Here is a 15,689-nt window from a genome sequence, read left to right on the forward strand (position 1 = left end):
CCTGTCCACTGTGTGTGGCTCCACTGCCCGTACCTCACCTCCCTTCAGTTAGCACTTACATTTGTATAGATTTTAAACATCATGAGAAGATAAATTTAACTTACAATAACCATTTATTTAAGTTTACCTCTACTTTTTTCAGTTGGGTTGTAATATCATGCTAGCTTTCCAAGACAAGATAACACAATGCATATATATATATATATATATATATATATATAATTTCCTCCCCCTGCAGACATGCCCTTTTCCAGCTCAGTGACTTTCGAATGGCAGCAAACTCTCTCCAGTTCCTACGGGTTCCTCAGAAGCACTGTCTGTCCCCTGCCACCCCTGCTTGTAATCCGGGTGTCTGTGCAAGCTGCTGGCGCCCAGCTCCCTGCTGTGACACCTTTCCAAGTGTCACCTTGCAGGCTAGGTAGCTTCTTCAGAAAAGGCCTTAATATCCCCTTTCCCCAGGAAGATTCACTTCAGTCAGTTATATTTAACATATACTTGAGATTACCCAACTGGAAGACATACCTTCTGACATACATCTGACACCTACAGAAGGGACTGACCTAACTACGGAAAGAGCTGATAGTTAAATCATCGACAAGGAAGGAGAAGCAGTTTGATTGACCTATCAAACTAAGTTTTTTTTTATTTCTAGTTCACTGATTTTAATAATTTTTAAAGTATCAACTTTCCAGTAGTCAGTGTAGTCCTATGGATTAAGTCATTCTATTATCCCATTTTTGTAGTAAAATTTGAACTAACTGGATTTTAGCTCAAAATCAGACTCTTTCTTTGCCCTCGGTAAAGTCCTTCAGTTTTAGAAGTTTTTCTGAAGACTATCAGAACTATTGTTCAGACCAATAGAGAATTTCATGTGTTAGTCTAGTATGATAGGTAAGAAGTTAATTGTTTATCAAGACTAGTGCTGCAACATGCTACAACAACAATTTGTTGCGGAACTGTCTTAAAATATCCAACTACCGTTACGTCTAGCGTGATGACTCCTCATTGCCGTTCGGACATCTGCCTTGCTGGGCGCTATACCTTCTCTCTCATACAGTTCAGTGTTACATCTCGTGGCTCTTTTGTCCGCTTTGAGAAACTTAGTACAAACTGTCTTCACTGTGAGTCAATGTGTATTATTTTAGAGCTCCAAGACTGTACATATGCCTTTTTTTAAAATGCTTGCTTAGTCTGAAACAAATTTTAAAACAGTTAACCCACCAAAGAAGATCAATGAGCAAACGTCTTTATGCAAAGTTGAATCATATGATGGTCTTCATGCTCCTGGCAACGCTTGTGAATAGCTCCATTAGCAAGGAAGTCATATAATTAAACAACATCATGTGGTATCCTATCTCTTTCGTTCCCAATCTTTTAAGATACTAATTAGAGAAATATTTGTCTGCTGTTGTCTAATTCCCTCTCTCCTTCCTTATAAAATATCTTCTGCCTGCTCTTGGCTTTCATTGTCTTTACTGATACTTTTCTATTTAATAGTTATTATTTTCATATGCTGTATTTTGGGCATGCAGTATTTTATTAAAAATCAAGGGTTTTTTTTCGCTGAGATAAAATAATGGAAGCAGTGTTTAAATAAAAGTTCCCTGGCAAAATGCCTTTAGGCACCTGGGTCGTTGGACATCCCACACCTAAAAGAATGGTAGCTTATTTATAAGGCAATACCTCATCAACTAGGCAAATTTAACAAAAACATTTTTATTTTAAAAAATAAAAAAGTGTTTAGTTGTAATAATTTGTAGGATTTTGTGTATCTATCGAGCTATGTAACAGTTTTAACATATACTCATAGTATAGCAGTAAGTAATGGATGTTATGTTAATGATGGTAATGATGTTTCTGACTTCATGGATCTTGATTACAATAATTAAAATGTTAAAACTGTCAGCCTATTTGGGGGGGTGTGTGTGTTCAAAATTCTAAGGAATTTCTCAGTTTAAGGCTAATATACAGAATTGTACTCTGACATATATTTGTGGCTAGTGAAAATTATATGACGCTGCTTTACACAATCTGTCTGACACCCTATTTGATGAGCATTTAAACTATGCCCTCAGATCAGGTATCAGATATGAATTATGCACTGCAAGATAATGCATTTTGCTAATCTTATGTATTCAGGCAATTTTCTTTCTTAAAATTGCCTTCTAATATACTGTAAAGCTCAAGGCATAAATTCTAATACATATTCATGTTGATTTCTATGTTGTTTCAAAATGGAGCTACTTATTCCCTCTGTGATATACTTTAAAAGTAACTGTGATCTAAATTGGATTTAATGAGTTCTGTTATATATGTTATTCAGAGGGCAAGTGCTTGTAACTTTATGGAAATTAGAGGGACGACCTTAAATTACTTCTTTCAAAATTAGACTGCTTTATGTTCTTAAATTTCCAGTGGAAAGGAAGGAAATAGATTTTGGTATATTTTAAGTTGTTATCTGTTTGCCAGAAGGATAATTTTGTTGATCAATGTTTATCAAAAGTTGTAAGAAAGCCCACTCATTCTTTGGCATAAAAATTTACTTCCTAACGAATGGCCATTTGGAGTATGTTGTCAATTCAAAATTAAGAACAGAATATAATTAACTGAAGTTTGTCTTTTGAATATTCTGTCTATTCATCTCAGTTTTGTATGTCTTTGACTCAAATATTTTGAATTGTCTGCAATTCATTAAAACAATAGTAAGTCTTAATTCTAACCTTTTTTTCCAAGCTTAAATATTTCTTTGGCAGTTCAGAAACGTTACCAAGAACTATATTCTAGAGATCAAACCATTCATCCTGCAAAGTACTTTTATCTTTGTCTTCTATAAACACAAAAAGTGGTGTTGAAGGATAAGGAGGCTGACAATGACAGATTACCTGTAGTTTTGTTTTCCTGTTTAACTTAGGTGGACCCTGTGCAGTGCTGTGTTCTGCTGTAACACAATCCCAAACGTTCAGATGCCATTGTCCTTCTCAGCAGTCCCCAGTTTTGCACCATGTTGTGGTATGGCATAAAACAGGCCGAGGTATTTTAACCAAAAGTTGGTTGCATTCCTATGGAGAATCATACAAAGCCTAATGAACAATAGGAGTCAACTCTAGTAATAAGCTGCAAAACCCAGAAATAACTGTCATCATCTAACTTTTGCAGCACTGTGAATTCTTTTTTTTCCCCTCTGCATTTCACACATGGTCTGAAGCTTGGTATATCTACTCATGTGTGAGCAATGTTGCCCATTTGAATGACATGATAATGCAGTGCTTATTGAAGCATGATCTATGAAACTATGATGTAATTGCTTTCACAGATGAATCTGTTTTTTCTGAGGAGGTCTGTTTCACTTATCTGTCATTTCTAAAACAAATCATCAGCAGTGCAATGTTATAGGGCTTGAAAAAGTTCAGAGAATTCAAAGGGCAGTTGAATGCCTACTTCTTACTTGAAAATTAGCCCCAAAAGATGGGCATGAAGTTCCTTCTTTGGCTTTTAAAATTTCTGTCACTACTTGTGCCTGTATACTGGATGACTTTCGTTTGCTCAACAAAAGACCTATGTGCACATTCAAAATCACTGTTAAGGAGGAAAAAGAAGGAATAATTTAAAATTGCAAATCTAAAGACAATACACTTACTGTTGCTGGAGGATGTGAGGAGAAGGGTGGTTATGGGAATAATGAAACATAGGGAAGAAGCACTGAACTATGGCCCTGGGGAGGGAAACTGGAGGAAAAAGACAAATGGATAAGAAAGCTGCTTTTTCAAGAAACTCCTCTGTGACTATTCAGAATCAAGTCCTCTCTTTTCTTTCTTTCCATTTACTCTGAAAGTTCACATTAAGCACAGCTGCTTCTTCCTGTCTCTCCTTGATTCTAGTCTAATGAAAATATATATCTAATACAGGTGCAATATAGAGAGTATTTGTTGTCTATCTCACACAGTGTGAACCTTCTTCCAGCAGAAGGCTTGATCAGACGATAAATTCAAGGTTTGATACTCAGATAAAGTGAGGAAAAGTTCTTGGTGGGTTGGCCTGGGGTGTGTAGGAGTGAGGCCCCCCCTCGTTCTGTCCCACAGTTAATGGAGCAGTCCTCTCTGCTTCTTGGTGTGTTTGGGCTGTGGAGCATCAGTAGTTCTCTGTGCTTGCTGGAAGGGCACTGGGCCAGCCTGAAGCGCTATTTCGTGCTGGTTTTAGTTCTGAAAGTACTTCAGAAGGGATTGTTCTTTGAAAACAGTGCAATAATTGTTCATTTAAAAGCAGTAAGGTATAAGTATGATTTTTGGAAAGCATATTTAGTCATGTAATTGGAGAGACAAATTTTCTGTAGCCTCAGACATACAATCTTAGGATAATTGTCTAATATCAATAGTGACTGAATTTACATGTCTGTGTCATACGGCTAGCTTAGACTTACAACAGTGTTGAATATACAGATTTTAAATTTCATGCTTTTGATCAGTATGTCTTGTTTTTAAAGAAAAAGCTTTAAAATACCAATAATATTCTGAAGTTTATTTTCCAAGATGCATGCACATCCATAATGGATTAACAGCATGTTTTAACAAACCATTTATTTGCTTTAGGAATGACAGAGAGAAGCTGTTTCAAACAGGATCTCTCATCACCGTCTATCTCTGGTCACCTCCTACTGAACTTAAGGTTGAATACTGGGGGTCAGGAGGGAAAGAAAACAATAATTAAGAGAAAAAGTTGATTGAGCTGTTTTTTTTTTTTTCCTTCTTCAGTACAATTAGCACGTAAGAGGCTGGCAGAGTGCGGTATATCATTAGTTCAAACATTTTGGACTTGATTTAAGTTTAATGGTGACTTTTTCAGTTGCATTTTTGTATTTTGTGGATAACAGCTTAAGTAGTAAAGGCAGTAAAAGTTCTTGTTAGAAGATCTTGTTTCTATAAATCTTAATCTTGGAATTCTGTTAGATTACAATTGGACTGTTTCTAAGAACACACCCCACCTCCCCAAAAGTTGTCATGAGTTCTTTTATTAAGGCTCAGAAAATTTTTCTTAGACTAACAGAGGTGGGGAGTAAAGCAGGAGTGTTTACAGAGTTCACTTCTAAATTGACTGTGATAAGTGGCAATGCAATGTATTATGATTAGAGGTTTCTGGGAGACTCTTTAAGAAGGTTAACTGCAAGGCAGCTCTCAAAAGAAAGCATTTATCTTAGTGGTCATCCTTCAGTGTGTTATACTACTGAGATTTTTTTGTGGGTGGTTAGAACCATTTTTTGTGTTTTATTAGCTGTATCTTGAATACCTCCTACAAGCTGAATGACAGTTTAGGGTTATTAAATCTGTTCTTAGTACATTTTTTTATCCGTAGTTAATCTTGACTAAATATATGCTAGTGAACAACCCTTTTTTCTCAGTTGTTGCCTGTATTTGTTAAAGAAATTATTCCATTTGACATTTGTTTAGGCTGCAGTTTGATAAAATACTGTATACAATATACTTTTTCAGTTTGGCATTCAACAGAGTCTTTCATGGATTTATTTCTTCTTGCATTATCTTATCTTCCCTTCTAGTATGCTAAGGCTTCCTTTTCATATTAAGTAATCTTTTTCACTCCAAGATAGATGCTTTCACAAATGCATACTCTATGTCTAAATTGCTAGAGATCTATAAGATTGTGGTTCTCAGGTGTTAGGTTACATTTATAATTGAGTTGCTTTGGTATCATCTTCTTTCTCTAATCCTGTGTATGGTAGTTTTCTTTAATTCAAATTGTTCTTTAACACAAATGTTCTTTAATTAAAATTGTTCCAGTGACTTTACTAAAATTTATATGATTTTATACTATCTTTTTGTCTAAAAGCCATGTCTATTGTCAGATTAATAGTTGATAGATCCTCCAATGAAAGGCACCTCTTTATTTCACTATCACTGAGGAATGGCCTATGCAGGATAAAGTCATTCTTATCTGTAATTGTTGTCATGGAAATTTTCACAGAGAATGTTATTGTTCTTTCTTATTATAGATGTAGAAACTTAAAAGGTGTTTTCTCCCAGTCATAGGAAGGCTAGGAAGCATGTGATAGAATCGGATAAAACAGGAGATTAGCTCCAAGGACTACTGTCTTAAGCGAGACTCACAAAATTAGCTTTAAAGCTAATCATTAAATCATTGAATCATTAAATAATTGAGTTGCTGGTAAGGTCATGTCTTAGGGAAAGATCAGCTATACCGAGGTCATTTCTAACAGACGTTTGCCTTAATTATTCCGAAAGACTTCTACTGTCAGTGACCATCTTTCCACGGAAATTTCTTCCAGCACTGAATTGCTATTCGTATTTACCTGTCATTGTCATTAGGCCTTGGGTAGACATTAGGAGGAAAAAAACCTGCAACTTTTTCTCCTTCAATTTATGCACATGACTTCTTGTTCTGTGTGTCATGGATAAAAATGTTATAATTCAATTTGACTTAGCATTTTATCTTCTGATTATCACGTTGCCACTCATAGAGTATTTATTACAGTTTTCCTAGTGTTTTCCGGTCAGTCATTTGTCTGACTGCTTTTGTTGCTCTCCCCTGAAGAGTCTCCACATTTTTCGTGGAGAAGCATATCCAAACTGGATTCAGTATTTCAGCTACAATCTTCCTAAAGACACGCAGATCAAAAAGAACTATTTCTGTCTTGCAATCTATTTCCATTTACAGTTAACAGTATGATGTTGCCTCATTCACAACAGGTCTTTAATATGAAGCTCCTCCTTAGTTTTCTAGACAGCGTCTTTGGTTTGTCAAGACATTTTTATTCCTGTCTTCATGGCTCTTGAATATCTTTCCAGTCTCAAGTCTCATAGAATGTAATAAGTAGATTTTCTAGTCCATCACTCATGTATATAGAGTGGAATCCTGAATGGTTTGGGATGGAATACCACTTGCAAAAATAAATGAATTCCTGGCCACTTGGAAGGAACTGGTCCTCTTGTCTTTTGTATTTTAGTATGAAGTGCACTGAGGTATTTGTGCAAGTTTCTTGGTGCTTCTCACTGAAATAATTAGTACTTTAAGCCCTGATTTAGCAGCTGCATGTATGCCCATCAGGACACTGTCTTTGTATTAAGGACAATAGCTTGAAGTAGTAGTTTACTATGGAGTAGAATTGCTGGCGGGATGAACTTTCATTTAATGGGTTTTGCTTTTCTGGGGAAACGTTCTCCTCCTACTTGTAATGAGCAATCATGTTACAGTGGAGGATAGATAGATTGGGAATCCTAAGAATTATTTTATGTATGTTAAAGGCAAATGTGCAGAATACTTACCAACGTGGAGCAAATGATGTTAGATTTAATATTTATATTAGTAATCTGAGAGTTTACCTAATTTTACTACGCACAGTTAGAGTTATTTTTCTTGGTGTTAAAAGTACTACCTTGTTACTTGTATAACGGATTAGTTTGCCAAAAAAGAGAGGGAAAACTACTAATAGCAAAAAGGATTACTCTTTATAAATAATCCTGTTAAAGAATGTCATTTAATTCAGTGCTCTAATAAATTATTTTAAAATGTATTTTATTACCATCATTTATTAAACAATAGGGAGACATTTTGGCTGCGAATAGTGATAATATCTCTATAGAACTGTATTTGGATAGTAATTTTTTTTCATGAGACAGTAGATAATTAGGAATTATAAATTACACTTACACTCTTAAGCATGCTAGCTGAGAGTATATCAGACTGCATGTTCTTGTTGCCAGTGTCATGGATGAAAGTATTAACATGGTAATGATTTAGCAGGAAATCTAGATTTATTAATAACTAACAGCAATTTATCATTACAAAATAATTTAGAAATGTTGAAAGATTGTTGTGTATTTACCTACACAACAATCAGCATAGAAAGAACAGGTGAAAGAGAAGCTAGCTCAAAGAAAAATTTCCCTCTTCTCGGGTTTAGAGTAAATCCTTCCAATGCCTTGACATTCCTCAGCAGGCGATAATTGAGACTCGAGCAGGTTGACTTCGCCCCGGCCTTCCGTCAGGTCTGGCAGCAGATGTCACCTTAAGGGTTTTGGTACCCGCGAGGCTCCCAGCTCAGGGGAGATGCTGGTCACAGGCTGCTGTGATCCAGGAGAGCCCAAAGGGTCTCCCTGGTGGTCACAATTTATCGGGTCCGAGATAACTGACTTTTGTCAAATACTCTCTGGTGCCTTCGGGCAGTTGCACAGGAACTTGATGAATGTGCACCCCTGTTGCTGTTCCCATCTGAGCACATCCCAGGCACAGGTGTGCCAGGCCATCAGGAGATGATGGGCTGTCGTAACTGTTTCCGAGCAATCCGGAGGGCAGGAGTCAGGCTTGTTAAGGGGGTGCCTTAATGTTAGCAGTCCTCATCTCCACAGTTTGGTGTATAGCTCAGGGGGTGTGGGTGGAATCACACCTAGCAACAAGCAGCGGGACGAGGAGGGGTGAGAACTGCACTGCCACAGCCAGTTCAGGTCTTGATTTTCAAAAATTCATGCACAGAAATGCATGATGAGTTCCAGTTTCTAGCAGCAAAGCAGAGGTGTATTACTCACCTGAGAGATTTACATGAAGACCTTGCCACCTCTTTATATTTTCGAACTAAATTTACTTCATGTTTGTAAGTGAGAAAGTCAGTATTGTCAGCTGTTTTGCTGACATCTCTGCTTTGTTCCTAGTGGTCAGATAATCTAATTTCAAATGATTCCTGCAAAAATGGTGATTTTCATTTTTTAGAAGGGTCACTGGGTAGCTAAAATAAATTGCTTATGTTAATCAGATTTCATTCTTCCATAGGAACTTGAAGTATGTTGATAGGGTAGCACAGCAACTGGTGGGTGAACCAGTGTACGATATGTAATAACTGAGATATGATAATGTAGAGCTCCAGGTCTATCCCCAAAGGCTGCTTTATAAATGCTTGGATCTCTTCACTTACAGTGCCTCACCATCATGGCCAAGGTATTTTTCAACCTCTATCTCCCAGGGACTTAGTGGAGTAACTGTAACTCTAGTAGTATGCTTGGCCATGCAGGATTAAAGGAGGCCACTTTGTTTTCTTTAGATGCCCTGTCACAACCTGCATATTTATTTTTCACTCTGTAAAACAATAATAATAATAATAATTGTTGAGTCTCTCTGTCTTCCCTCTGTATTGAAGTAGTTCATTGATAAGGATGCAAGCACCTGATATGTACAATTTGTAGGAATATACAACCCTTCTCAGCTGAACTCTTGTTAACCTGGATGCCTAGTTAAATGCCACTGGATATTTGAGGTTATTACTGTTCCGATTATCCATGATAATAGACACAGATAATATGTCGACATACTCCAGCAGTATGTCTGTGCAGACAGGTGCAGACAGATGCAAGCTTGCTCTGCGTACAGTCTGAGCAGGCTGTATGAGCCAGTTCCAGTCTGGAAGCCATCAGCGTGTTGTGTGGCACTATGCCCAACCTAAAACACCTTGTCTCTTAGATAAATGAGGCTTTACAGCTTCTGAACTGAAGCTGACTCACATTTGGATGACTTCAAGAGTACTGGCAGTGCAAGTTTGCATTCAGCTGCCCATCTGTGTGGATATATTCATCATTCCACATTGCTGTGGAATTCAGTAGAAATCCCCATTCATATATTGTGTAGTCATCTCAACATTCATAGGTTTAAGGCCTCCCAACTCCACTTACATTTACTATAAAGATAAGAATTAAAAAATATATTGACAATAATTTTGGGAGGCCAGTTCAAACTTGTGTATGTGCTGTGGGTTTGATTCAAATCTTAAAGCATCTCAGTGGAGCAGTTATGGAGTCATATGAGAGCAGCTATTTCACATGACTATGAACCATTATTTCCTGGAGGTAAGTGTTTAGTTATGTATTTTCCCAAGATAGGAGAAGTGGTATAATGAATGGAATTATCCTGTAAGCCACAAGACAATAGAAAAAAAAGATTTTGTTAGCTTTCCCTTGCAAAAACATTCTCATACCTTCTGGTTGGCTTTCATACATCAGCTGAGAAAAACCGTGCTAGAGTCTGCAAAATCTTGTGGGTTTGGGGCTTCAGAATCCAGAGTGCAGATTTTTTAGAGCATGTTGACTGGCTGTTCTCTCCTGTGGAAGGTTTTACCTCATCTGCTACTTTAGAGCGGGTCTAGAGTGTTGCACAGTCGACCAGTAATGACCACAAGAGTGTGTGATCATTCTGGATGGCAATGCAAAAAAATGGATGTGAATGAATCCCATTGTCCGATGTTGAAATGATATCAAATAATTAATTGGCTCTGACTCTTCTTCATCACTAGTCAGGTTTATCTTTTCACTGCCATTTTTGAGGCAGTGAAATAATCAAAACTTTGAAGTAAAATTTCAGGATAGCTTCAGTAGTTTGCAAGTAAATTTAAAACTTTTATTCTGTTTGTGGCTTTTTACAACTGTAATATGCGATAAACATAATTAAATAACATTATATATCGTTACTTGCCACCTACAAGGTTTAAATTTACCGTGAAATTTTCTATTGAATGAGTAGACATTGTATTTGGTCTGGCTAGGATGGGGTTAACTTACATAACCTAAGAATTATTCTAAATATATTTCAAAACCTTGGAATTACTTAGATGTATATTTCTTTACCTATTTTAATTCTGAGTGTGTCAGGTTTGTGATGGTTAGGTCAATGTTTACTTTCAGGTCTTAAATAAATATATATTTAGACTGATAATTTTAGTCTAAATAGATTTATGTTTTGCTGTTTACCATAGGTACCTACTTTACAGCAATGAATACCATGAATTAAAGATTAGGAAATAATCCCACTGGTGTTAAATGCAGACAGGGCAAATCTTTGTCCTACATATCCTGAAAACCAGAGGAACATTGTAAAACCTGTTTTTTAATAATACTCAAAATAGCAACAAAATTGTTGCTCGGTGCAAGTTAAAAATTGCAAACCAGTGGAACATTGTCAAAAGTTCTGACTAACCTTTCTTTGTAATTTTAATACATCCTGCTGTCAGGTAACTGTAGAGGAACTAACCTAATCTAATTTCATTTAGAAGAAAAGTATTAATGCAATATCCTGTTTCTTTGACTTTAAAGTCAAAAAATACCTGTTGCTGACACTTTCTGTCAGAAAGCTCATGTTATCACCCCTGAAAAATACCCCCACGTTCTAGGGTTAGGACACATTTCTAAAACAGAAAAGTAAGGACGTGTATGTAAAATGTACTGTGGAGAAAAAGCTGAAATAGTATTACATTTTCCTTTCTGTTTGAGCCAGATGCTCAAAAGAAGGCATATTTAGATTTTGTATGGTGCAGAAATTCTCTGCTTTTTGCAAGGTGAGAGGGATTGTTGAATACAGTAGTAAACCAACTTTCTTCTATTTCAGTGCATCAAAAAAATCAGGATTTTAATGAAAATGATCTGCAACTGATATTTTATTTGGGCATACAATGTGAAAACACTGATCATCTTTTACAAATTACTATGCAGCAATTTTATGCGTTATTATGAGGTTTCTAGAAAACAATATACCTATATGTCGAGGTTTCTAGAAAACAATATACCTATATCTCATTTCCAATTAGCATTGTGGATATGTGACCCTCTGATGTCTTGGGGTTTTTTTAATATCTATTATTTAAAATAATTAATAGCTTTCATTTAAATTAAGACTGTTGGAGACTTATGGCATCCTCTTTTAAACATCATTTAACTGTGATTAGAAAGAAGAAGACAGAATAATAAATGAGACTATTTAAGTGTATGAATAAAATGAAACTGTTTATCTAAAATTGATCCATGTCTCATAACTTTGAGTGTAAAATAAATGGGTTGTTTTTCTTTGACTCCATCAGAAATATTGTCCTATAAATATTTATATTAATACATTAGGAACTTTGAAATAAAAGTGAAATAGCTTTCTTGACATTTTTGCTGGCAGGCAAAGGACTATGAGAATTCCAAGCTTCTATCTCACCTTGACTGTATGAAGTTCATGAGCCGTATTCTTATATTTATTAGCAGTTGGAGCCTAAGGTTAATTTATGACTCATTAATCCATGTTTATTTTTTAATGATTGATCTTACATAGTTCTGGAAAAAGGCATAGGCCGTAACATATTCTGTTCTAAAAGCTATTAAGTAGTATATGCTTTTTCTTGGCTGATAAGTCATAGTCTCACTGAATGCATTGCAGAAGATGAATATATTTCTTTTATTTAGGAAAATAAGGGACAGATTATGGCCTTGGCAATGTGAACATTTTAGAGTATAAGAAATAATAAGATACTGCAAGATCTGTGCTTCCAACTGCATGGTGTAAAAATTAACTTTGCAATATATCCTCACAAATGATTTACGATGTCCCCCTGATAGCTTCTATGTAATTCTATATGTTTCTGAGTGCTGTAAGTTTCTGTTTGCTGTATGGAGATTGAGGTGTCAGGATTCTAAAGGAAAAAGATTCCTTAGGAACAATTAGATCAAGGAACTTCTTTTCTCAATGTTATTTTTAACTTCAAGAATTCTAGTTTTGTGGTGACACAATAACAATAAATTCATAGGAAAGCATCTAAGTAAATGTGAGGAAGATGTCCAGAGATTTCTGTACTGAGGTCTCTAGGGTACCAAATTAACATGGATAATATAAAACTTTTTATCTGTATCACTTTGCTTTTTATTATTCAGTCTGTATGATTTGAATAATTCACAACAGATTTATATAAAATTTTCTAGAATTCATGAAAGTGACTTAAAAAAAATAAATACCAAAGATTTTTAAGAGCAAGACATTTCACAGAAATATTGTTGGATATCACATTGTACTAAAATAGACTGAGTTTTGTAAAATAGTTAAATAATGAAAAATTTATAAAGATAACTGTTTTGGCTAATCAGTTTAGTTCATTTTTTGATTAGACGTGACAATGCAATAGAAAGTGTTCAGAATGTGGTTGATTGTGTTCCTAGTGGTTAAAAGAATCTCATGTACTGTGATATAGTAGTGCATGTTCTGTTTTAATGAGAATATAACAGGTTTTATTTTATCTTATCAGACAGGAAGCTTTGCTCGCTGCAATTAGTGAAAAAGATGCAAACATTGCCTTGCTTGAACTGTCTGCTTCAAAGAAAAAGAAGACTCAAGAGGAAGTAATGGCTCTTAAACGAGAGAAGGACAGATTAGTACATCAGTTAAAACAGCAGGTGGGGAGACATTCATTTTCATACTTTCACGGCAACAGAAAATCAGCATTATTTTCGTTTGCACTATTTTATTCTAACCTCATATTGAAAGTCTTCAAGCCAGGTCTGAGATGTGACAGCAGTTACAAAAGGTAGGAGGTGTTCAGTGTAAGTGTTTATTGCTTCTCTATGGTGAAGTACTTAGCTGCATGCTTACTTGAGTCGTATTATATGCAGCTAATACAGGTTTTATTTTCCCTCTTTACATAGCTCCCAACCTTCTTCATTATGTGAGACAGAAAAAAGCAGATGCTCTTTGCCATGAAGTGAGACTATCCATTCTGTTGACTCTTTCTAACTTACTTCTGTTCAGTTGTTTGCTCATCTGTCGTAAAGCAATTGTGGTTTCAGGCTTTCTGAGAGGTTATCTGGAAATTGTGATTATCCGTAAAAAAATTCTCAAATCAGTAAAAATCACGCTACCTTCAACACTGAAAGTCATTTGAGGTGTTAATAGAAACTCTAGAAATATACTTTATCACAAGTAAATTTATGTTCTGCTTTACTAATGAGGAAAATAACCATACTAGACACAGTACGCATGTACCAGATACAGAACGCAGGTCTCTTCTCTAATTAAAATGTTTAAAACTATGTACTTAAATGTTTAAAATGTTTAAAACTATGTATTTAAATGATTAAAATGTTTAAAACTGTGTGCTTAAAAATCCCCCTGATTTTTAAAAGGTAATAGTCATAGCCAGAAGAGGTACTGTAGGCAAGAGGACAAAGGATGTTCATATAACATAGGCACTAAAAACCTGTGCTGTGTGTCATGTATGTTGGTAAACACCATTCCTCTTTCAGAATAGGTGCAAAAGACAAGAAAGATGTTTTCAGACCATGTCTGAAGTTGTTGTATCTGATGTTTTTCTTTATGTGACATTATTGAATTCTGTGATTGTTGCTTGAGGAGGAGAATACCATCTGCAAAATCATTCTGGTCTCAGCCTGTCAAAGTAACTACTTCGCTGTCAGGCAGTGTGCCACTTTACAAATGAGCTTGCCCTGTTAATAAAGTTTAGGACATAGTGCACAGTCAGTGTTATGATTCTTTATTCTGAAGGATGCATTACGTACTGTAGAACTCCATGCACTCAGTAACAGCAAGTTAAGAAAGACTCTTGCTGTTGTGCTAAATTCCCAATACCTCTGACCTCATGCATCTAATGATTATAGCTTTTTCCCCCCAGGTCTATAAAAATAGGAAACAGCCCCCGAGCATGAAGTTAGCATCCACTCCTGATGCTGACTTCATTGCAGACATTCCAGCCAAGTACCTGTGTTCCAGCCATGATGCACTCATGTCTCAGATCAGTCAGCTGGCCAGGAGACGTTTCACCCAAATTTTATCTGCTAAATAGGCAGACGTGCTTTATGATTTTTAGTACTTCATCCCACTGTTTTTCATCGAAGCAGATGATATTATGTTCCAAATAATTTTAGGGAGGTTTGGTTTGTTTTGGAAAAGAGAAGGTAGTTATTTTCTCCTTTTTTCATAGTAATCTTTCGTTACTGAAGAGTAATGAAACTTTGCTATGTTCCATGATACCTGTCTTGGATGTTTTCTAAATGTTCCTCAGAGTTTTGGGCAAACTGAGCCTTTTTGTTTTTGTTTTTGTTTTGTTTTTTTTTTTCCCCTGGGTTTGGTTGTGGGGTTTTTTTGTACCTTTAAGCTATTGCTAAAAAGTGTTCAAAACATTCATAACTTTCTTGAGACAGAGTGAAGGAACAGCAGAAGAGGATTGCTAGATAGGCATTGTTTTGGATAACTCCAGTTAGAATTGTAACCAAATACTTCAAATACCTCCATTATTTATAGTGATAAAGATCTTCAGTAAAGCTATTTAACTAGATTAAATTGATGCCAAAATAATCTCCCTGTTATCTTAGACACCACAAAAAAAAAAAAAAGACACCAGAAACAGGAATGTGGTTTAACTAGGTCACCACTTTATTACACTTAAGAATTATCTGATAATAGAGGTTGTAGAGATCATTCATACTTCTTTAATCCCTTTGGGGAGAACCCCTGTCAAACCCCAAAGCTTTCACATGTACATCCAACACAAAGGCTTGTTAGTGCTACTCTTCCATGCTATACTGTGCTGGCTCAGGGGGCGAGTGACGGATTCCACACTGGGGGATATATCCGCTCTGTTCCTCAGACGGCAGAGATGCCATCTCCCAGTCTATTTCTGGTTCACTAGAACTTCAGTTAATGATCAGCTGCAGCATCAAATTTTTTCTTATGGCCTTATTTGCCCATCCCCCATTTCCACAGCTGTTACACTGCTGAAAGAAAGAAGAAAAAAAAGCCCAACTTCTGCAGTCTGATGTGATCATGAGAGATATTTATAAATATTAGAAGATGACTCACTAGATAATGCTAGATTAGGCCCCCAAATCCTCTCCTGTTCTGTACTGTAGGAGGAATCTTTG

General features: G+C 35.9%; 1 protein-coding gene across 12 annotated transcripts in view; it reads left to right on the forward strand.

Moving 5' to 3' along the window:
* The window catches only part of ERC2 (ELKS/RAB6-interacting/CAST family member 2), a 532,940-nt gene that overhangs the window by 365,204 nt on the left and 152,047 nt on the right, over positions 1-15,689 (forward strand). For all 12 annotated transcript variants that reach the window (XR_003399297.1, XR_003399299.1, XR_003399301.1 and 9 more), the window contains one exon: positions 13,061-13,208. Coding sequence is in view for 1 of the 12 variants with exons in the window: in XM_026857422.1 (XP_026713223.1) it covers positions 13,061-13,208 (148 nt within the window). In the remaining 11 variants the exon portion in view is untranslated. The remainder of the gene's footprint in view (positions 1-13,060; positions 13,209-15,689) is intronic.

Source organism: Athene cunicularia (assembly GCF_003259725.1).
Source record: "Athene cunicularia isolate RWA chromosome 12 unlocalized genomic scaffold, athCun1 chr12_part1, whole genome shotgun sequence".
NCBI classification, from domain to species: Eukaryota; Metazoa; Chordata; class Aves; order Strigiformes; family Strigidae; genus Athene; species Athene cunicularia.